Source organism: Microcaecilia unicolor, chromosome 1 (assembly GCF_901765095.1).
Source record: "Microcaecilia unicolor chromosome 1, aMicUni1.1, whole genome shotgun sequence".
NCBI classification, from domain to species: domain Eukaryota; kingdom Metazoa; phylum Chordata; class Amphibia; order Gymnophiona; family Siphonopidae; genus Microcaecilia; species Microcaecilia unicolor.
In genome coordinates, this window is record NC_044031.1 from 451,677,711 (window position 1) to 451,701,375 (window position 23,665).

Consider the following 23,665-nt stretch of genomic DNA (forward strand, 5'->3'; position numbering starts at 1 on the left):
TCTCTGTCTGCGTCCCGCCCGAAAGGAAATGACATCAGAGGAAGGCGGGACGCAGAGAGGGCAGGGAAGCGAAGCGGACGGAGACGAGCGTGTCTGTCTACGCCCTCTCTTCCTCCCTCCCTCCCTCCGGCGCAGGCAGCAGTCTTCTTCAGCTTTTCTGTGTTCCTGGCAGCGGTAGCGACGTACACGCTGCCTTCGGCTCTGCCCCGAAGCCTTCTCTTCAAGTTCCTGTTCCCGCATAGGTGTTTGTCACAATAATAAGCACAAAGATCTTAAACTCTATTATTTAAATAGAAGATATGAGAGTCAGTTCTATAACTGAGCGTTTGCAGTTGTGTGCTCCATGCACAAGTCATCCATCGACATGGTATTCCAAAAAATAGTACATAAGTGCTGTGGCATGTAACTGCAAGGAGGCAAACACATATGCAGGGAATGGCATGGGCGTGCCTCTATCATGTTCAACTTGTAGAATATTATAAGTTACACGTGTGCATGGTGCACTTAAGCACGGCCATTTATACCTGCCATTGACCTGGCATAAATGGTTGCACTTAAATTTAGGTGCACCATTGTGGGTTTACGCTAGTATTGCGTCCAGACCCAGTTATAGAAGGCACCGTGCTTTAGAGTTGACCCTCTGAGTATTTAAAAGATGTACTTACAAGATCCATATAACATCATAGATTCTGGGCAAGGAATTTTTAGTACATGTAAATCCTAAACTTATCGCAGAATACCTGAGCATGTCCCCTGCGAAGCCATTTTAAGCTATGGTAAGCAACAAGACTTACCTGGTTGAGGTAAAAAGGAGAGTCATGTGACACCGAAGATAAATAGGAAAGCAGGTCCAAACCCAAATTAGACGAAAATACCAGTATGGTAAAATCAACTTTATTGGTGGGACATCTCAGACATCAAGACCTGTCATGGCCACGTTTTAGCAAACACCTGCAGCAGAAAATTAACAGTCACTGAACAGAAAATGGTGAAAAGCTAAAACTTCTGTGTAGCATTAAAATCTCTGACAACTAAATTTAAACCATTTAGGTCCCTCTAAGTCCTTCACTTTCAGTTCAACTGCCTTCAAAAAAAGGGGGGAAGGGGATATAATTTTAATAAATACAATAGGTGTCTGCCTGTTGCAGTGCAAGTTGCAGCAGTGTTTCCCTTTTTCTTTTGGAGGCAGCCTGTAGCTTGGGAGACCCACATGTGAGGATTTATTATTCCTTTTTGTCCTGGGAGAAAATAGTTACCTGTAAAAGATGTTTTCAGAGGACAAGACGACATAAATTCTCACATCCCTCCCACCCCCAAGTGTTCCCTCCCACTCCCATCCCTTTAGTTTGTAATGGACTGAGGAAGTACTGCTTGACAGCAGCAGTCAGGAATAGGCCTGCTAAAAGGCTTCTAGAAAGGTTGCTGGAGTAATGCTTCCCATACTAGGCTCTGTTGGTGACAACACCCACACATGAGGATTTATGTCCTGCTGTCCTCAGAAAATACTTGCTACAAGTAAATTTCTTTGTTTTACCCAACAAAAAATTAGTTTCTGCTTGTTGAAGGTACCTCTTTTTACTCTTTGTGGAAGGCTGCCCTTAGTTTATAAAGGTGCCATATTGAGTTGTATTATAAGAACCACAGCATATCACACAGTGGCCACTATGCAAGAATACTGATGCATACTTGGAAAGGTTTTTGAGAACAATTTGGGGTATGATCTTCTCTTCTCCGACACCCACTTGTGTGACTGGTTATCTTATTGATCTCAAAGAATACCTGCTTCAGAATAAACAGTTTGTTTTGGAGCATATACATACAATTTCTTTTCTCAAGTGTGCAATAAATGAGAAGTCTATCACATTTTTAAGTTACAGGATACTTAAGAACATCTGAAAATAATGGCCTCTCAGTGTTTCTTCTGTATAGCATGAGACGTTAGGAATTCTCAATACAAGAAATTAAACCCCTGACTTCCTAATCCTTGCAATACTTAGATGTAGTTCAGTGTAAAAAAAAAAAAAAGAATCTTGTTTGTTTGTTTTTGTTTTTGAATCGTTTTAAACTTTATAACTTTTATAAAATAACACAAATGTTTTCTTTGTCGTTTTTATATTTAGCTGGAAGAAACAAGTAGTAAATTAACCAAAGATGTTCACACCCTAACAAAAGAAAACACTGAAGTAACAGAGAAAGGAAGGAAACTTGAGGAAGGTATGACCATTTTCTTTTATGTAAATTGTTGTGTCTCCAGAGAGAGGGAAGGCAATAATCCTGGTACGTTTAAGCACGAGGGGAGGGAGAGAGGCTGAAATAGAAAATGTCTTGTACTGTATGTTAATGTATTTGGCTGCCATAAGGAGCTACTGAAGCCACTCTGTTGGAAGTTAATGATGTTATAAATAGTTAAGAAAATTGTTTTTTCTCCATTTACTACTACTACTACTTATCATTTCTATAGCGCTACTAGACGTATGCAGCGCTGTACACTTGAACATGAAGAGACAGTCCCTGCTCGACAGAGCTTACAATCTAATTAGGACAGACAAACAGGACAAACACGAGATAAGGGAATATTAAAGTGAGGATGATAAAATAAGGGTTCTGAACAAGTGAACAAGGGTTAGGAGTTAAAAGCAGCATCAAAAAGGTGGGCTTTTAGCTTAGATTTGAAGACGGTCAGAGATGGAGCTTGACGTACCGGCTCAGGAAGTCTATTCCAGGCATATGGTGCAGCAAGATAAAAGGAACGGAGTCTGGAGTTAGCAGTGGAGGAGAAGGGTGCAGATAAGAGAGATTTACCCAGTGAATGGCGTTCCCGGGGAGGAATGTAGGGAGAGATGAGAGTGGAGAGGTACTGAGGAGCTACAGAGTGAATGCACTTATAGGTCAATAAGAGGAGTTTGAACTGTATGCGGAAACGGATAGGAAGCCAGTGAAGTGACTTGAGGAGAGGGCTAATATGAGCATAACGACCCTGCTGGAATATTAGTCGTGCAGAATTTTGAACAGATTGAAGAGGAGAGAGATGGCTAAGTGGGAAACCTGTGAGAAGCAAGTTGCAATAGTCTAAGCGAGAGGTGATAAGAGCGTGGATGAGAGTTCTGGTAGTGTGCTCAGAAAGGAAAGGGCGAATTTTGCTGATATTATAGAGAAAGAAACAACAGGTTTTAGCAGTCTGTTGAATATGTTCAGAGAAGTAGAGGGAGGAGTCGAAGATGACCCCAAGGTTACGAGCTGATGAGACAGGAAGGATGAGAGTGTTATCCACAGAAATAGAGAATGGGGGAGGAGGAGAGATTGGTTTAGGAGGAAAGAAAAGAAGCTCAGTCTTGGTCATGTTTAGTTTCAGATGGCTCTGAGACATCCAGGCAGCAATGTCAGACAGGCAGGCTGATACTTTGGCCTGGATTTCGGCTGAGATTTCTGGTGTGGAGAGGTAGATCTGGGAGTCATCAACGTAAAGATGATACTGAAAACCATGGGATGAGATCAGAGTACCAAGGGAAGAAGTATAGATGGAGAAGAGAAGAGGTCCCAGGACAGATCCCTGAGGTACACCAACTGACAGTGGATAGAAGCTTAGCCGGAATTGGGTGGCGGAGCAGGTGGGGGAAGAGAGGTTGGTGGTTGGGAGGCGAGGATAGTGGAGGGCAGACTTATACGGTCTGTGCCAGAGCCGGTGATGGGAGGCGAGACTGGTGGTTGGGAGGCAGGAAATACTGCTGGGCAGACTTGTACGGTCTGTGCCCTGAAAAAGGCAGGTACAAATCAAGGTAAGGTATACACACATGAGTTTAACTTGTTGGGCAGACTGGATGGACCATGCAGGTCTTTTTCTGCCATCATCTACTATGTTACTATGTAAGTAGAAGAGGATCCACTAGAGTATACACTAAAGGTACGCTGGGAGAGATAAGAAGAAAACCAGGAAAGAACAGAGCCCTGAAATCCAAGTAAGGACAGCGTATCAAGGAGTAGGCTGTGATCAACAGTGTCAGAAGCAGCAGATAGATCGAGAAGGATGAGGATAGAATAGAGACCTTTGGATCTGGCTAGGAACAGATCATTGGAGACTTTAGCAAGCGCTGTTTCAGTTGAATGAAGGGAGCGAAAGCCACATTTAGAAAAGAAATAGCGAATGTCTATCACAAGATTTACAGCATTTAAATTAATAAGTTTAGTTGTTGCCACTGTACATGTAGTCAGCAGTGCTGAATATACATTCAGGAAGCAATTCCATAAAGTGCATTAACAGCACCAAAAATCTGTTAAACTAGTGTCCTGTAACGGTAAATTTGCATGTCAAATCTGTTAGAGAATACTAACATGAGTTCTCAATGAAGTACCTAAATTTATTTTATTGCATGGTCTTTACTGACAAGTAATACAATATTCAACAGAGCAATACAAAATAAACCTTACGTTACATTTCATAGCATCTTGACACAAGTCATGGCTATCACTTACATATCACTCTTCCCGTTGCTAACAATTTGGGATCAGTACATTTCACTTGTGTGCCACCGTGCCTGTGCAAACATATAGCCTTCAAAACTCCAGTCTTTATAAAAATAAATTTGAACTTTAAAAGTAACTAAATTTAGGTGTGAATGCTTACACTTGCTCTATGGAAGACATAAATGTTCACAATTCAGTGTGGCACTTTGCATGTACAAGTGACAGTATTTTATAAAACATTTGCTAGAATATTCAGAATGCCCATGTCCTGCCCATGTGAGCACCCTCTTGCAGTTATGCGCTAGAACACTTAGGCACTTTAATTCACTTATGTGCATACCTTCTTTTCACTTCCATTTTGGCTCATAGCTGTTGTTGTAACACAGACGTGTTAAGCACTGAATTGGCACCTAACTTTTGGCACACTGTATAGAATAATATATTTGCTGATGAATGTATAATTTCTGAAAATTGATCCGAGATTTCAGGTTGCTATTAAGATTTTGGTTAAGCAAAACTAGTAAAACAGTGAGCTAAAAACAAGTAGATAACCACTTAAAGTACCCTTACTGTTTCCAAATTCCTTTACTAGCCAAAAATTGTCTGTTCGGCCACACCTACAGGATTAAACTTCCTATTTGCTAACTTTTTAGATTAACTTCCTGGATAAAAGAATCTTCTCCAAGGACAAGCAGGCTGCTTGTTCTCACGTGTGGGTCGGCCCGGGAAATGGAGAGACATTATTTTGCAAGCAAAATCAGAAAAAAATGTTTCTGGAGTCTTCTGGTGTGCGAGAAGCGCAGCCGTCTTCCCGTCGCGTGAGCATTCCCGCTAGTTCTTTTTTCTCTGTGGTGAGGGCCCTGAACAAATTTCTTGTCCGAGAAAAGTTCAGGATGGTTTCACTGGGCATCCTTCTTCCCATGATTCAGGACAACGATTGGCTATGCTCTGTGGACTTAAAGGATGCTTACTCCCACATTTCGATACTCCCAGCTCACAGGAAGTATCTTCGATTTTGACTGGGAACACAGCACTTTCAGTACTGTGTACTGCCTTTTGGCCTGGCGTCAGCGCCCAGAGTTTACCAGATGCCTAGCTGTAGTTGCAGCATCGCTACGCAGACTGGGAGTGCATGTGTTTCCTTATCTCGACGATTGGTTGGTGAAGAGCACCTCAGAGGAGGGTGCTCTGGAGTCCATGCGAATGACTATTCGGGTGCTAGAGCTACTAGGGTTCGTCATAAATTATCCCAAGTCCCACCTCACCCCAGTCCAAAAATTGGAATTCATTGGAGCCCTGTTAAACACTCAGACAGCTCGAGCTTATCTTCCCGAGACAAGGACAGACAACCTTTTGTCCCTGGTGTCCATGGTTCGAGCGTCTGAGCAGGTCATAGCTCGGCAGATTTTGAGACTTCTGGGGCACATGGCCTCCACAGTTCATGTTATGCCTGTGGCACATCTGCATATGAGATCAGCTCAATGGACCCTAGCTTCCCAGTGGTTTCAAGCTGCGTGGGATCTAGAGCATAGGCGGTCGGTGGCCCAACTGTTTCGGGAGGCTAAAGGGGGCGGGGCTGGGGGGCAGGGGTGGGGCTTAAATCCATAATTGTCTGATAACACACAGAAAAAATAAATAAAAATAAGTCACAATACCTTTTATTAAATTTAGATATTAGATATGTATCATGTCAAAGAATAAAGTGGTTGCTCAAAGCATATACTAACCACAATCGCTCAACTACAAAACACTATGCACAACTTTGTGCAAAAACACACTCAGAACCTTACTGTACCATAAATATTACACTGGGCAGAACCTAATACACCAATATACCACCCATACGGAAAATGCAGACCGTCAACAATATGAAACAAGGATCATAATATCACAGTTCTCATGTAGAGCCACAAAACATCCTAATTCATGTGTAATGTGGGATAAAATGCCATACATAAGTAAGTAAATATAAACATTTAATGTTGAGCACCTGATTCTCAAAGTGGACATATTCCAAACACTATAATGAAAATAAAATGATCTTTTCTACCTTTGTTGTCTGGTGACTTTGTTTTTCTGATCATGCTGGCCCAGTATCCGATTCTGCTGCTATCTGTCCTCTTAACTCCGTTTCCAGGGCTTCCTTTGTCATTTATTTCTTTACTTTCTGCCTTCTTCATTTCTTGTCCTCGCTCCCCTGCCCCCCCTCTAGCCATCCATACCCACCCGTTGATTCTCTCCTCTCCCCTGCCCCCCCTCCAGCCATCCACACCCACCCACCCATTGATTCTCTCCTCTCCTCTCTTTTCCCGGGCAGATTTTCTAACAGGAGCTGCTCATCCAATCAGAGAGCTCTATTTGAATGCAGATTAACATACAGACACTCTAATGGGAATTTTTAGTTAAAAACACTAGCTAAACCCTTCGTTTTTGGATCAAAGTTCACATTTTTGATCAGAGCCATGCCCTAACATTAAGGCTGTAACAATTCCAACAATTTTTACCCATAAATATGCAAATGAGAACCTCCAAAACCAGACTAATTTGCATATGGCTTGAGCAAATTTGAGTACATAGCATACCAATCCCACTTCCTAGCACCTAAATTCTGCAATTAGATTTAATGCAAATACTTTTAAAACTTATTTTTAGCACTTTTAAAATTTCAGGGGTCAGTGCAAGTTTCTTTGGTGTGAACTGCTCATGTGCAGGAATTCATGATCCTAGTTAAATATCTCCCTGGCAACCCAGGACACCTCCAGCCAACCCCCCTGCTCTGCTCTCCCAGCAGTAAGATAATCAACTTACAACTGGTTATACACAAGGCTAGAGACGGCTTCTGCTGCTATTTAAACCCCCAGAGCAGCAGGAGTAAAGCGACCCTGGCGGAAGATGAGACGGGCAGCAGAGTTTTGAACCGACTGGAGAGGGGAGAGGTGACTAAGTGGGAGGCCAGCAAGAAGCAGATTGCAGTAGTCTAAACGAGAGGTGACAAGGGTGTGGATGAGGGTTTTGGTAGAGTGCTCGGAAAGAAAGGGGCGGATTTTACGGATGTTGTAAAGAAAGAAACGACAGGTCTTGGCAATCTGCTGGATATGAGCAGAGAAGGAGAGAGAAGAGTCAAAGATGACCCCAAGGTTTCGAGCTGAGGAGACAGGGAGAATGAGAGAGCCATCAACAGAAATAGAAAACGGGGGGAGCGGGGAGGTGGGTTTGGGGGGGAAAATGAGAAGCTCGGTTTAAACTCTGCTAAGCTAACCGCCTTCACCACTTTCTCCGGCAACGAATTCCAGAGGTTAATTATATGTTGGGTGAAGAAACATTTTCTCCGATTTGTTTTAAATTTACTACACTGTAGTTTCATCGCATGCCCCCTAGTCCTAGTATTTTTGGAAAGCGTGAACAGACACTTCACATCCACCTGTTCCACTCCACTCATTATTTTATATACCTCTATCATGTAATCCCTCAGCCATCTCTTCTCCAAGCTGAATAGCCTTAGCCTCCTTAATCTTTCTTCATAGGGAAGTCGTCCCATTCCCGCTATCATTTTAGTTGCCCTTCGCTGCACCTTTTCCAATTCTACTATATCTTTCTTGAGATGCGGCGACCAGAATTGAACACAATACTCAAGGTGCGGTCGCACCATGGAGCAATACAACGGCATTATAACATCCTCACACCTGTTTTCCATACTTTTCCTAATAATACCCAACATTCTATTCGCTTTCCTAGTCGCAGCAGTACACTGAGCAGAAGGTTTCAGCGTATTATCGACGACGACACCCAGATCCCTTTCTTGGTCCGTAACTCCTAACGTGGAACCTTGCATGACTTAGCTATAATTCGGGTTCTTTTTTCCCACATGCATCACCTTGCACTTGCTCACATTAAACGTCATCTGCCATTTAGCCGCCCAGTCTCGTAAGGTCCTCTTGTAATTTTTCACAATCCTGTCGCAATTTAACAACTTTGAATAACTTTGTGTCATCAGCAAATTTAATTACCTTGCTAGTTACTGCCATCTCTAAATCATTTATAAATATATTAAAAAGCAGCGGTCCTAGCACAGACCCCTGAGGAACCCCACTAACTACCCTTCTCCATTGTGAATACTGCCCATTTAACCCCACTCTCTGTTTCCTATCCTTCAACCAGTTTTTAATCCACAATAGGACATTTCCTCCTATCCCATGACCCTCCAATTTCCTCTGTAGCCTTTCATGAGGTACCTTGTCAAACGCCTTTTGAAAATCCAGATACACAATATCAACTGGCTCCCCTTTGTCCACATGTTTGTTTACTCCTTCAAAGAATTGAAGTAAATTGGTCAGGCAAGATTTCCCCACACTAAAGCCGTGCTGACTTGGTCTCAGTAATCCATGTCCTCGGATGTGCTTTGTAATTTTGTTTTTAATAATAGCCTCTACCATTTTCCCCGGCACTGACATCAGACTCACCGGTCTATAATTTCCCGGATCTCCCCTGGAGCCTTTTTTAAAAATCGGCATTACATTGGCCACCCTCCAATCTTCCGGTACCACGCTCGATTTTAAGGATAAGTTGCATATCACTAGCAGTAGCTCCGCAAGCTCATTTTTCAGTTTTATCTGTACTCTAGGATGAATACCATCCAGTCCAGGAGATTTGCTACTCTTCACTTTGCTGAACTGCCCCATTACGTCCTCCAGGTTTACCGTGAAGTCAGTAAGTTTCTCCGACTCGTCCGCTTGAAATACCATTTCCGACATCGGTATCCCACCCAAATCTTCCTCGGTGAAGACCGAAGCAAAGAATTCATTCAGTCTCTCCGCTACGTCTTTGTCTTCCTTGATCTCCCCTTTTACTCCTCGGTCATCCAGCGGCCCAACCGATTCTTTTGCCGGCTTCCTGCTTTTAATATACCGAAAAAAATTTTTACTATGTTTTTTTGCCTCTAATGCTATCTTTTTTTCGTAATCCCTCTTGGCCTTCTTTATCTGCGCCTTGCATTTGCTTTGACACTCCTTATGCTGCTTCTTGTTATTTTCAGACGGTTCCTTCTTCCATTTTCTGAAGGCGTTTCTTTTAGCCCTAATAGCTTCCTTCACCTCACTTTTCAACCAGGCCGGCTGTCTTTTGGACTTCTGTCTTTCTTTTCTAATTCGCGGAATATGTATGGCCTGGGCCTCCAGGATGGTATTTTTGAACAGCGTCCACGCCTGTTGTACAGTTTTTACTCTCTCAGTTGTCCCCCTAAGTTTTTTTTTTACCATTCTTCTCATTTTATCATAGTCTCCTTTTTTAAAGTTAAACGCTAACGTATTTGACTTTCTGTGTACAGTTACTTCAAGGTCGATATCAAAACTGATCATAGTATGATCACTGTTATCAAGCGGCCCCAGTACCATAACGTTACTCACCAGATCATGCGCTCCACTAAGGACCAAGTCTAGAATTTTTCCTTCTCTCTTCGGCTCCTGCACCAGCTGCTCCATAAAGCTGTCCTTGATTTCATCAAGGAATTGTACCTCTGTAGCGTGTCCCGATGTTACATTTACCCAGTCTATATTTGGATAATTGAAGTCACCCATTATTATCACATTGCCCATTTTGTTTGCGTCTCTGATTTCTTTTATCATTTCTGCGTCTACCTGCTCATCCTGGCGAGGCGGACGGTAGTACACTCCTATCACCGTTTTTTTCCCCTTTTATACATGAAATTTCAACCCACAATGATTCAAAGGTGTGATTTTTGTCCTGCTGAATTTGTACTCTATCTGAGTCAAGGCTCTCGTTAATATACAATGCTACCCCTCCACCAGTCCGGTCCACCCTATCACTACGATATACTTTGTACCCCGGTATGATAGTGTCCCACTGGTTATCCTCCTTCCACCAGGTCTCAGTAATGCCTATTATATCCAATTTTTCATTTAGTGCAATATATTCCAACTCTCCCATCTTATTTCTTAGACTGCTAGCATTTGCATATAGACATTTCAGAGTATGTTTGTTGTTCCTATTTGCATGATGCTTAGTACCTGACACTATTGATTTGCCATCTTTTGTCTGATCTTTAGTTGTATTTAAGGGCACCTGGCCTACCACGGTCTGTTGTGCAACCTCACTATCCAGAAACCCTATCTTCCCTGTTTGTGAGGTATCTTTGCAAGATACCTTTTCCCGAACCATGCGCTTTTGAGCGACTGTCGGCCTTCCCCCCATTTCTAGTTTAAAAGCTGCTCTATCTCCTTTTTAAATGCTGACGCCAGCAGCCCGGTCCCACCCTGGTTAAGGTGGAGCCCATCCTTTCGGAATAGGCTCCCTCTTCCCCAGAATGTTGCCCAGTTCCTAACAAATCTAAAACCCTCCTCCCTGTACCATTGTCTCATCCATGCATTGAGACTCCGGAGCTCTGCCTGTCTCTTGGGCCCTGCGCGTGGAACAGGTAGCATTTCTGAAAATGCTACCCTAGAGGATCTGGAGTTGATCTTTCTACCTAAGAGCCTAAATTTGGCTTCCAGAACCTCTCTCCCACATTTTCCTATGTCATTGGTACCCACATGTACCAAGACAGCGGACTCCTCCCCAGCACTATCTAGAATCCTATCTAGGTGACGCGTGAGGTCCGCCACCTTCGCACCAGGCAGGCAAGTCACCAGGCGATCCTCACATCCAACCAGCCACCCAGCTATCTATAGGCCTAATGATCGAATCACCAACTACAACAGCTGTCCTAACCTTTCCCTCCCAGGCAGCACTTGGAGACATATCCTCGGTGCGAGAGGATAGTACATCCCCTGGTGGGCAGGTCCTGGCTACAGGAGTACTTCCTACTTCACCAGGGTGATGCTCTCCTTCTAGGAGACCTCCCTCCTCCAAGGTAGCACAAGGGCTACTAGACTGGAGGTGGGACTTCTCTACAACATACTACTTAGTTTATCCCTGTAGGTCTCCTCTATGTACCTCTCTGTCTCCCTCAGCTCCACCAAGTCTGCTACTCTAGCCTCAAGAGAACGGACACATTCTCTAAGAACTAAGAGCTCTTTGCATCGGGCGCAAACATAGGTGACTAATTTAAAGAAAGTTGTACACGAGGTCAGAGAGATTATTAAATGTTATCCCAGATAGGGTAGGAGTGGATAAACATGTCCTGCTGCAGTATGTGCAACGTGTCACTCCTTGTGTATGTGAGACTAAGAAGTTAGTTACTTCTTCCATTAAAGGCCTGGTTGAAGATTCAAGCTTTTTCACCTGCTTTCTGAAGTAGTGATAGTCTTGAGTTAAACGGAGCCTTTCAGGGAGTGCATTCCAGATTGTGGGGGCTACTCTAGAAAAGGCTCGCTTGCAGGTATCACATCGTGTAATGTCTTTTGGAGAGGGTGTGGTTAGGGATACCTCTTGGAGGTGTGTAGAGAGTCATCCTGTTCTTCAAGTACTCGGGGCCGTTTCCTTTAAGGGCCTTTAAAATCAGACATAAGAGTTTTAAATGTAGCCCTGTATTATACTGGTAGCCAATGAAGTTTTTACAAAAATGGTGTGATTTGGTCACGTCGCTTGCAACCTTCTGCAAGTCTTGCTGCAGCATTCTGAATCAGTTGGAGCTGGTGCAGACCGTTTGTAGTCAGACCATTGTAGAGTGCATTATAGTAATCCAGTCTTGATGTTATCATGGCATTAACAACTGGGATAAGATTTATCTTCTCGATGTAAGGAGAGAGGCAGCGTAGCTGTTGCAAATAGTAAAAGCATCTCTTGAAGGTTGCTTGGATTTAGGAAATCAGAGAAAGTGTTGAATTTTGGTTCCTGACTCATAAGAGTAGCCATACTGAGTCAGACCAATGGTCCATCTAGCCCAGTATCTTGTTTTCCAAACAGTGGCCAGGCCAGGTCACAAGTACCTGGGGAGTTCGTACTTCCCAAAAGAGATTTTAATGTCAGGTACGTGTCATTAGTTGTACAATTTCTAGATTACATTAAGCAAAGTTTGTATAAGACAGGATAACTTAGTTACAGACAATGTCATTGAAAAAACATTTGGGTAACAAGTAATGGAAACAGTAATATCATGAATTTGATACATTAGAATTTAGATTGGTTTCTTCCATTTTTGCATTTGACTTGCCATTCCTTCTTATGTTTCCTATTATTTTGAATTGGATCCTTCTTCATTTTTCTGAAGAATTTTCTTTTGTCTCTAATAGCTTCCTTCTCCTTACTTAATAACTGTGCCAGCTGTCGTTTGGAATATATCTGGTCTGGGCTTCCAGGATGGTATTTTTGAATAACATCCAGGCCTGGTGTAAATTTTTGAACTTTACAGCTGCTCCTGTAAATTTTGGGGGGTTGTTTTTTGTTTTATTTTGGTTTTTTGGTTGTTGTTGTTTTTTTTTTTTACCGTTCTCATTTTATCATAGTCTCCTTTTATTAGACCATTCTTCTAATTTTTGTAGATCACATCTCATGTTGTCAACTCCATCTGGAGTGGCCTCTTATAAATCTTTGACATCTGCAAAAAAGTAAATTTTTCCTTTAACTCTCTGGCATTATTGCCTACAAAGAATTTGCCCCAGAACTGATCCTTTACCCTTCTTTCCTCAGATTACAGAAGCAGATAGACATTTGTGTGAAAGCATTTGTGTACTTCTAGGGATAATTCTGGATGCCTATTTTATAAAAACATAAAGACATCTGGATGCTCCTTTCATAAAATAGGTGTGTTTTTGAACATTTTTATAGGCTGTAGTTTAAATTTTTTTTTTCTTCAGTATAGCCACTTAAGCAGGCCAATTGATCAAACCTTTTTTTTTTTTTTTTTTAATTTTTGGAACAGCCTGCTATGGGAAGAGAATTGCTTTTACTTACTGGCTTTTGTCACCACATCTGAGAGAGCAGTGGCTTCACCTTCTCCCCCCAACTTCAAATAAATGGTATTAATAATCAGCCATCAAAACTTTTGCCTTAAATTTTTGAACAAGGCAGTGATAACTCAGGCTATAACTTCTGTGCCAAGAAGTCACTCTTAGTAATTGGGCCTAGGAGGATAGATTCCAAGCCTTTCTTATCGGTGCACTAAGTCAGTTTATGTAACATTGAGCAGTTCTCTTCCTTCAGACGTCAGAAGCTTTGTCTGAAATGTTCTCAACAATTAAGCTGACACATCACATGACCCATGTAGGAGTTCATTAAGTTGCTTTCTTCAAAGAATGGACCTCTTCTGCAAATTAATTGTCTGAAAATAAATTAGTCCTGGGAAAAGGAATATGTGATCTACTTAACACTTTTTTAAATTTTTAACAGAATACAAATTGAAGAAAGAAGAAGAGATCAACAACGTTAAAGCAGCATATGAGAAGATCATTAACACTGAAAGAACCCTTAAGGAACAGGTACACTATGCACAGTTTTTTAAAAATATGTTCTTTAAGCTGGACCATAGTGGATGAATCTGAGCTACTATGCAAAGTGTAACTTTAAATTACCTACAGTGACAACGTTTGTTGGGCAGCGGCTTAGCCTTGATATCCATTCTATGGTTTTGAAATAGGCTCACTACTGTCTCAATAGGAATATTTCTCATTATATAGGAAGTGTTTGAACTGTGAGATATGTTTAATTCAATATATTCCTTCTATTTTTATTAATATTGTTTATTGATTTTTTAAAAAGTGAAACTGTTTTATGCCCATGTATGGACAGTTTAAATTGATATGAAAACAGAAAGATTTTTACCAACTATAATATTGCCTATGGGCACCTACACAGCACGTGCTAATTTTGTACACGTTCTACACCTTAGTAAACAGGGCCCTTTGTATTTTGAATATTAAAATGTTAGACAAATTACAATCTAAAAATGATTTTCTGATTTTCAAGTTAGATAAAATATTTCTGATATTTCTGAACTTGTATCTGTGGTGGTGAAAAAGCCAGGCAGTATATCAAATTTTAATAAACAGACATAATTCCAAGTGAAGGATCATCTTCATGTAGTGACAAAATTCTGTCAGGGTTGAAACTGCTGATTATTGTAGGAGTCTCAGAAGCATTGCCTTATGTTGCCAGGAGTCAAGCAGCTAAAAGAAAAGCTTTTGCTAGATTATTTGCAGTTTGTAATATCTTTTATTGAGCATACTAAGAATTATGCAAACATAAGCAATTATGTGTTCCAATGAATATTACAACCTGCGAAAGTCAGTTGTCTTACGTTAATTTACCAGTACAGTTACTAGCAGTCTTGACTTCAGATCTATGAAACATTCTGAATTGAACATGTCAGATTTTTAGTATGTTACAAATTAATTTGGGTTTCTTATGTTCATGAAGAAAACTTAGCATTTTGGGAAAAATCAACCAGATTACACTCATGTTTGCTCATGGTGAAGTATGGAGAGGAGTATTTTAAAATTGAATGTATGTAAGACTACATGTTTGGGTTTAGGTAGCATCTCCCTGGAACAACTTGGGGTTGGAGTGGACATAAGGGATGAAATTATCCCTTGGGTAGATGATGTAAGTGTTGGGAGTGATAGGTCAAAGATAGATTGCGAATATTACTAAGAAGGCTTTTTGGAAACTTAGACTGGTCAGATGCAACTGTTTTTAGAATCCTTTTGTTAAGTTTGTTGTATTTAAGGATTATGAGTAGACTATTAAAACAACTGGTAGATTGTACTTTCTCTTTCTTTCTTTCTTTTTTTATTTATTTATTTTCAACATTTATATTCCGCACTATCTTTAGGATTCTAGTAGGATTACAACATTACATTCATAGTCTAATACATTTAAGATAATACAAACAAACCTCAAAATAGCAGAAACATTGAAAATACAGCAGTGAGACTTCTTATGGAAAAAGTAGATGGGACAGTGCGCACCCGCCACTTAAAAACTTCACTGGTTACCAATTAAAGAACAATGCTTATTTAAACTGATGATTATAATATACAAGTTACTTTAGTTTCAAACACTTGGATAATTCCTGAATTATGTTCATCAGTACGTGCCTACACTGTTCTGTCAGGACTCAGAAGTGATCTAAGGAAATATTTCTTTACGGAGAGTGTGGTAGATGTTTGGAAAGACCTCCCAGTGGAGGTGGTGGAGACGAGGACTGTATCTGAATTCAGGAAAGTGTGGGACAGGCACATGGGATCTCTTAGGGGGGAGGTGGGGGGTGGAGATAGTAGATGGTACGGATGGGCAGACTAAATAGGCCATATAAGCCTCTATGTGCTGTCATTTTCTCCATTTCTGTGTTTCTAAAACAATAAACTAGTGCAGATACTCTGCTTATGGATAATAATTAATGTTTGAGATGTGCAGTTGATGAGAGTTTTTTAAAAAGTTTCAATGTATTATATATGCAATTGTAAATTTTCCTGAAAAAGGACTTATTGTTTGTAATGCGCTTAGAATCTGTTTTGAACTTAACGGAATATAAGAATCATATAGCAGCACATCACACAATTAAAATGCTGTCTAACATAGGCACCTGGTATAAGAGGCTTGGGGAGGCTATGGCTCCAGCCACAAGCCCCCGAAGTACCAGGCTCTCCATATCAAGGCCACTTCCTGGATCCGGCACTTCCTTCCTCCTCCATTACTTCTGGTCCAGTGTCTCTCTCCCATCCTCCCCCTGATGCAGTATCTGTCCCTCTCACTCTCTCCCTGCAGTCCCTCTGATTTGGTTAGATCGCCGTCGGTAGCGCGGCAGCGGCACCATTCTAACTAAAACAGCTTGCTTCAGGGCTTCAGCCTGACAACATTCCTTGTGACATGTCCCGCCACCTCTGGCTCAGCTTCCTGCTTCTGCGATGGCTGGATGTGTCAAGGAAGGCCGTTAGGCCAAAGCCCTGAAACAAGCTGTTTTAGTTAATATGGTGCCACTGCCACACTACCGGCAGCGATTTAAACAAATTAGAGGGACCACAGGGAGGGAGTGAGAGGGATAGATGCTGCATCGGGGAGGGGGACAAGGGAGAGGTATAGACTCTGCAACGGGGGAGGGGGATGAGGGAGAGGTATAGACTCTGCAACGGGGGGGGAACGAGGGAGAGGGATAGATGCTGCAACGGGGGGAGAAACGAGGCAGAGGGTAGATGCTGTAATGGGGGAAGAAACAAGGGAAAGGAATAGATACTGGAATGGGGAATGAAAGAGACGCTGGACTAAAAGTAATGGAGGAGGAAAGTGGTGCTGGACCCAGGGAGAGGGATAGATGATGCGACGGGGGGAGAAACGAGAAAGAGGATAAATGCTGCAATGGTGGAAGAAACGAGGGAGAGGAATAGACGCTACAATGGGAAGGGGGGAATGAAAGAGGTGCTGGACCCAGGGAAAGTGAGATGCAGTAGGTACTGCTTCGCTGGACCATGTGAAGTGGGGGCAGACAGGAAGAGGTGCTGGATCCAGGAGGGAGAGGGAGATACTGGGCCAGGAAGAGGCAAGAGAGATTGCTGGACTAGAAGAGGAGAAGACACTAGACTCGAGAGGGGAGACACTGGAACAGGGAGGGGGCAAGGAAAGAGGGTTAAGTCTGAGAGTGACTGGACTGAAAGAAAGAAAGAAAGAGAGGGGAGGTGGGAGGAGAGAGAGACTAAGTCTGAGATTGACTGAAGGAGATGAAGAGAGGGGGCAAGACACGGGAGGTGGGGGGAGGGGCAGAGAGAAACAGATGAACTGGAGGAGAGGGGAAGGCACTGGACTGCAGGGGGAGGGAGCAGGAAGGAAGAGAGGAGGAGAAATACTGGCCCCACAGATGGGAGGAAGGGGACGTGAGATACTGGCCTCAGGGGTGGAAGGAAGGGGACATGGAGACAGAGAAGAGATGCTGGGCATGGAGGGAGCATAGAAACAAGGATACAGAGAGGCAATAGGGACAAACAAGGACAATGTTAGACACAGGGATGATAGGGACACAGAGGGGCAATGCTTATCATGGGAAGGAATATGGACACGGTAGAAATGCAAGACAGGCCAACCTAAGGACACAAAGGATGAATATAGAGGAGAATAGGGACGCTAAGAGGGCAGATGCTAAAAATGGAGAGAGGGACAGGGACACAGAGGGAAGATGAATGGAGGACATGGAGAGAGAAGAAATGTCTAATGGCCAGGAGTCCTGAAAAGAGAAGAAAAAGCAGAAGAGAGACATTGAGACCAAAGCAAATAAAAAAATAAAATACTTGGACCACAAAGGTAGAAATAAGTATTTTATTCTGAATTTATTAATGGGAATATGTCAGCTTTTAGAAATGCATATCGCTGGTATTTTGCATTTGAGTTATTGTTGTGTGCAGAGTCTGACTTCTTGAGGTTTCCAGTTCAGTTTTTTGCCTTTATATCTCTATTACTGATGTATGGTCCCTTGTTTCACAAGGCAAGGACAAATCAAACTTGGGTATACATAAAGTATCGCATACCATGTAAAATGAGTTTATCTTGTTGGGCAGACTGGCTGGATCGTGCAGGTCTTTATCTGCTGTCATTTACTATGTTAAGGGTCTATATGTATTTTGTGTGTGTGATCAAGGTATGGATATTCTGCTAGTACTACTACTACTACTAGCAGACTAGCATGTAGAGTCTGTGTAGAGATCTTTTTGAAGTTGTTTAATTTAATTTTTTTTTTTTTGTGTCACAAAATGCCTAGCCACCTGCCTTGAGTTACTCCGCAGCCACTTAGAGGGTCTATCCCCAGCACAGCTCAGGTCTGCCTGCACCTGCTGCTTGGGTTCTACACTTGCACACTCCTCCCACCGACTGGGTTACAGCCGTCTCTGGCGAGTCTCCGCTCTCCAATTATCCCCAGGGATTTCTTGGTTACTGGAGCCACACTCCGGTGGTCCCATAGTTCCCAAAAAGCACTCACAGACCCAACACACAAACCACCAGGATTCTTTATCAGTCCAGACAGGAATCAACAAACTAAATATGTTTATTGTCACACTGGAACAATGAACAAAAAAAAAAAAAGTGCAATCGGCAAACAATAACAGATAACTGAATTATGGCTCAATTATAACGCTAACTAAACATTTGCTTACTTCCTAGAAAGTACCTGGGGAGATCATGGCATATAATTCACCGAGCCTCAACAAAGAGATCCGTCTCTCTCGTCTCCCGGGCTAAGACTGAAGCAACAGCCAGCAAAACTGCTGGGTAATTTAAAACTCCAGGCCAATCAGAGCCCAGTCAAGTTTTAAAAGTATACTGCTCATAGTGCTGTAGATTTACTTCGTCACTATGTGAAACTAAAAGAGGACATGCCCTTTTCTATACCATCTTTGACATAAAATTCTAGGAGTTACAATTGACCAAAATCTTACACTAGAAAGCCATGCGAAAAATACAACAAAGAAAATGTTTCAATCAGTGTGGAAACTCAAAAGAATAAAACCTTTCTTCCCAAGGGAAATATTCTGCAGACTGGTACAATCAGTGGTATTAAGTCAACTAGACTACTGCAATGCAATTTATGCTGGATGCAAAGAACAAATCATTAAGAAACTCCAAACTGCACAAAACACGGCAGCCAGACTCATATTTGGAAATACGAAAACGCCAGTCCCCTAAGAGAAAAATTACATTGGCTTCCACTAAGAGAACACATTGCGTTCAAGGGCTGCACTCTGGTTCATAAGATCATACACGGTGAAGCTCCGGGATATATGTCAGGCCTTATAGACTTACCAACCAGGAATTCTACTAGATTATCACGTACGTTCCTGAATCTCCACTACCCCAACTGTAAAGGACTAAAATATAAATCAACATATGCATCCAGTTTCTCTTATATAAGCACGCAAATATGGAATGAATTACCAAAATCAATAAAAACAACACATGACAAAAATAATTTCCGAAAATTACTGAAAACTAACCTATTCAATAAGGCATACCACAAAGATCCATCCTAAATACCAATAACAAAATTTACAAAAGAACTACACAAAACGTAACTCTTTATTCCTGATTGTTCAAGCTAATCTACTACAATTGAAATTTTATCCAATTACCTTTTATTTCTTATTACAAAAATGAACTTTATTTGACTACCTAATTCCATTCTGTCATCTCCATATTTTAACTATGTATTTCTCTTTTCCGGAATTGGTGATCACCATTCTCCGAGGACAAGCAGGCTGCTTGTTCTCACGACTGGGGTGACGTCCGCGGCAGCCCCCACCAACCGGAAATAAGCTTCGCGGGACGGTCGACACGCAGGGCACGCCCACCGCGCATGCGCGGCCGTCTTCCCGCCCGTGCGCGACCGCTCCCGCCAGTTACTTTTTTTCCGCGACTGAGAGAGTTGTGTTTTCCCCTCTCTCTCGTTTCAGCCGCCGGATTTTTTCGACCGCGTTTACGCGGATCGTCGCTTTTGGCCTGTTCGGCCTCTTCTTCTTCTTCTTTCTCTTTTATAAAAAAAAAAAAAAAAAAAAAAAAAAAAGAATTTTGCGCGTGTGGAGCACGCGCTCCTTTTTTTCCCTCGCTTTCTAGCGGGGACGCCTCGTTGCGGCCTAGTGGCCGCTCGGTCGGTTTCAGTTTTCGTGGTGTGATTTTAGCCACCATTGCCGACTTTGACTTCGCCGACGCGATTTTTCCGTCGATGTCCTCGAAGGTCCCGAGTGGATTTAAAAAGTGTGGTCACTGCGGCCGGCCGATCTCGCAGACCGACACCCACGCTTGGTGCCTCCAGTGCCTCGGGCCGGAGCACAATCTCAAGTCGTGCGTTTTGTGTCTCGGTCTCCGGAAACGGACTCAGGTTGCGAGGCAAGTTCTGCGGGACCGTCTTTTTGGAACTTGCGCCGGCCCCTCGACGTCGACCTCGACGGCATCGGTATCGAAGGCCGGATCTTCGGTACCGGTATCGATGCCCGAGACATCGGCACCGATGGCAGCGACCCCAGGAGAACAGGTCCCGTCGGCCCGCCGGTCCGCCGGCGAGAGTGGGGTAGAGAGACCGCGTGGGCAGTCGGCCCCGGTCACTCCCTCAACTCGTGAGCCACGGGACCGAACCCTGTCGGACCCGGTACCCCGAGACCGAGGGGGATCGACCTCCTCCTCCTCCATGCCCTCCGGCACCGGTGACGTGCACCGGAAAAAAGACAAGAAGCGCCGTCACCGGGAGCCCTCGGTGCACCCTGAAGAGGAGTCGACGCCGAAGCGTCATCGCAGAGAGGAGAGATCTCCGTCGGTGGTGGAGGTACCGACGCGTCGGGGTTCCGGCACCTCGGTGCCGTCTCCTGGCCCCCAGCAGCTTCCGGCACCGACACCCTTACCGGCCCCACCGCCTTTCCCGGCAGCGGGCCTGGACGAGTGCCTCAGAGCCATCCTTCCGGAGATCCTGGAAGGGCTGATGCGCCAGGCTGTGCCGGCGCCGGGGGTGCTTGCGCCCTCGGCGCCGATGACTGGCGCCGGCGAGCTCTAGCCCGGCGCCGGGGCAATCGACACCGCCGCCGCTTGCGGTGCCGGTCTCGACAGCCACGCAGGTGGAGTCCCCGTCGACGTCGATGGAGGGAGCTCCGTCCCCGCCGGCGCGGGAGTCCACCGCTCGACGACACCGAGACCTCGGTGCCTCGACGTCGAGCCGGGCCCGGTACCGGACGCAGCTACATGAGCTAATGTCCGATACCGAGGATGAGGACTCGTGGGGGGAAGAGGAGGACCCGAGATATTTCTCCTCAGAGGAGTCTACGGGCCTTCCCTCGGACCCCACGCCGTCACCGGAGAGGAAGCTCTCACCTCCTGAGAGTCTCTCCTTTGCCTCCTTTGTGCGGGATATGTCTATAAGCATTCCCTTTCCCGTGGTCTCTGTGGAAGAGCCGAGGGCCGAGATGCTCGAGGTCCTCGACTATCCATCACCACCTAGAGAGTCCTCCACGGTACCGCTGCACAATGTCCTGAAGGAGACGCTGCTCCGGAACTGGGTGCGACCACTAACTAATCCCACCATTCCCAAGAAAGCAGAGTCCCAGTACAGGATCCACTCTGACCCAGAGCTCATGCGGCCCCAGTTGCCCCATGACTCAGCGGTCGTGGATTCTGCTCTCAAGAGGGCACGGAGTTCGAGGGATACCGCCTCGGCGCCCCCGGGGCGGGAGTCTCGCACTCTGGACTCATTTGGGAGGAAGGCCTACCAATCCTCCATGCTCGTGACCCGCATCCAATCTTACCTGCTCTATATGAGCATCCACATGCGGACCAATGTGCAACAGCTGGCGGACCTGGTCGATAAGCTCCCGCCGGAGCAGTCCAGGCCTTATCAGGAGGTGGTCAGGCAGCTGAAGGCGTGCAGAAAGTTCCTGTCCAGGGGGATTTTTGACACCTGTGACGTGGCATCTCGTGCTGCGGCCCAAGGTATAGTGATGCGCAGGCTCTCATGGCTGCGTGCCTCTGACCTGGACAACCGCACCCAGCAGAGACTGGCTGACGTCCCTTGCCGGGGGGATAACATTTTCGGTGAGAAGGTCGAGCAGATGGTGGACCAACTGCATCAGCGGGAAACCGCTCTCGACAAGCTCTCCCACCGGGCGCCTTCAGCACCCGCCCCCACGGGTGGGCGTTTTTCCCGGGCACGGCAGGCTGCACCCTATTCTTTTGCAAAGCGTAGGTACAACCAGCCGGCCCGAAGGCCTCGCCAGGCACAGGGACAGCCCCAGCGCGCTCGTTCTCGTCAACAGCGTGCGCCTAAGCAGCCCCCTGCGCCTCCACAGCAAAAGCCGGGGACGGGCTTTTGACTGGATCCACGGGAACATAGCCGCCCTACAAGTGTCCGTACCGGACGATCTGCCGGTCGGAGGGAGGTTAAAATTTTTTCACCAAAGGTGGCCTCTCATAACCTCCGACCAGTGGGTTCTCCAAATAGTGCGGTGCGGATACGCCCTGAATTTGGCCTCCCTGCCTCCAAATTGTCCTTCGGGAGCTCAGTCTTTCAGCTCCCTTCACAAGCAGGTACTTGCAGAGGAACTCTCCGCCCTTCTCAGCGCCAATGCGGTCGAGCCCGTACCACCCGGGCAGGAAGGGCAGGGATTCTATTCCAGGTACTTCCTTGTGGAAAAGAAAACAGGGGGGATGCGTCCCATCCTAGACCTGAGAGGCCTGAACAAGTTCCTGGTCAAAGAAAAGTTCAGGATGCTTTCCTTGGGCACCCTTCTGCCAATGATTCAGAAAAACGATTGGCTATGTTCCCTGGATTTAAAGGACGCATACACTCACGTCCCGATACTGCCAGCTCACAGACAGTATCTCAGATTCCGCCTGGGCGCACGGCACTTTCAGTATTGTGTGCTGCCCTTTGGGCTCGCCTCTGCCCCACGAGTGTTTACAAAGTGCCTCGTGGTGGTGGCGGCGTATCTACGCAAGCTGGGAGTGCACGTGTTCCCATATCTCGACGATTGGCTGGTCAAGAGCACCTCGGAGGCAGGAGCCCTCCGGTCCATGCAGTGCACTATTCAACTTCTGGAGCTGCTGGGGTTTGTGATCAATTACCCAAAGTCCCATCTCCAGCCTACTCAGTCTCTGGAATTCATAGGAGCGCTGCTGAATACCCAGACGGCTCAGGCCTACCTTCCCGAAGCGAGGGCTACCAATCTCTTGGCCCTGGCTTCGCAGACCAGAGCGTCTCAGCAGATCACAGCTCGGCAGATGTTGAGACTTCTGGGTCATATGGCCTCCACAGTTCATGTGACTCCCATGGCTCGTCTTCACATGAGATCTGCTCAATGGACCCTAGCTTCCCAGTGGTTTCAAGCCACCGGGAATCTAGAAGATGTCATCCGCCTCTCCACCAGTTGCCGCACTTCACTGCTCTGGTGGACCATCCGGACCAATTTGACCCTGGGACGTCCATTCCAAATTCCGCAGCCCACGAAAGTGCTGACGACGGATGCATCTCGCCTGGGGTGGGGAGCCCATGTCGATGGGCTCCACACTCAGGGTCTGTGGTCCCTCCAGGAAAAGGATCTGCAGATCAACCTCCTGGAGCTCCGAGCGATCTGGAACGCACTGAAGGCTTTCAGAGATCGGCTGTCCTGTCAAATTATCCAAATTCGGACAGACAATCAGGTTGCAATGTATTACGTCAACAAGCAGGGGGGCACCGGATCTCGCCCCCTGTGCCAGGAGGCCGTCGGGATGTGGCGTTGGGCGTGTCGGTTCGGCATGCTTCTCCAAGCCACGTACCTGGCAGGCGTAAACAACAGTCTGGCCGACAGACTGA

The 23,665-nt window shown here is 45.0% G+C and overlaps 1 protein-coding gene across 2 annotated transcripts in view; it reads left to right on the top strand.

Annotated features, from left to right (window-relative positions):
* The window catches only part of ROCK1 (Rho associated coiled-coil containing protein kinase 1), a 523,306-nt gene that overhangs the window by 396,293 nt on the left and 103,348 nt on the right, over positions 1-23,665 (top strand). For both annotated transcript variants that reach the window (XM_030212894.1, XM_030212901.1), the window contains 2 exons: positions 2,121-2,214; positions 13,744-13,832. In XM_030212894.1, coding sequence (XP_030068754.1) covers positions 2,121-2,214; positions 13,744-13,832 — 183 coding nt within the window. The remainder of the gene's footprint in view (positions 1-2,120; positions 2,215-13,743; positions 13,833-23,665) is intronic.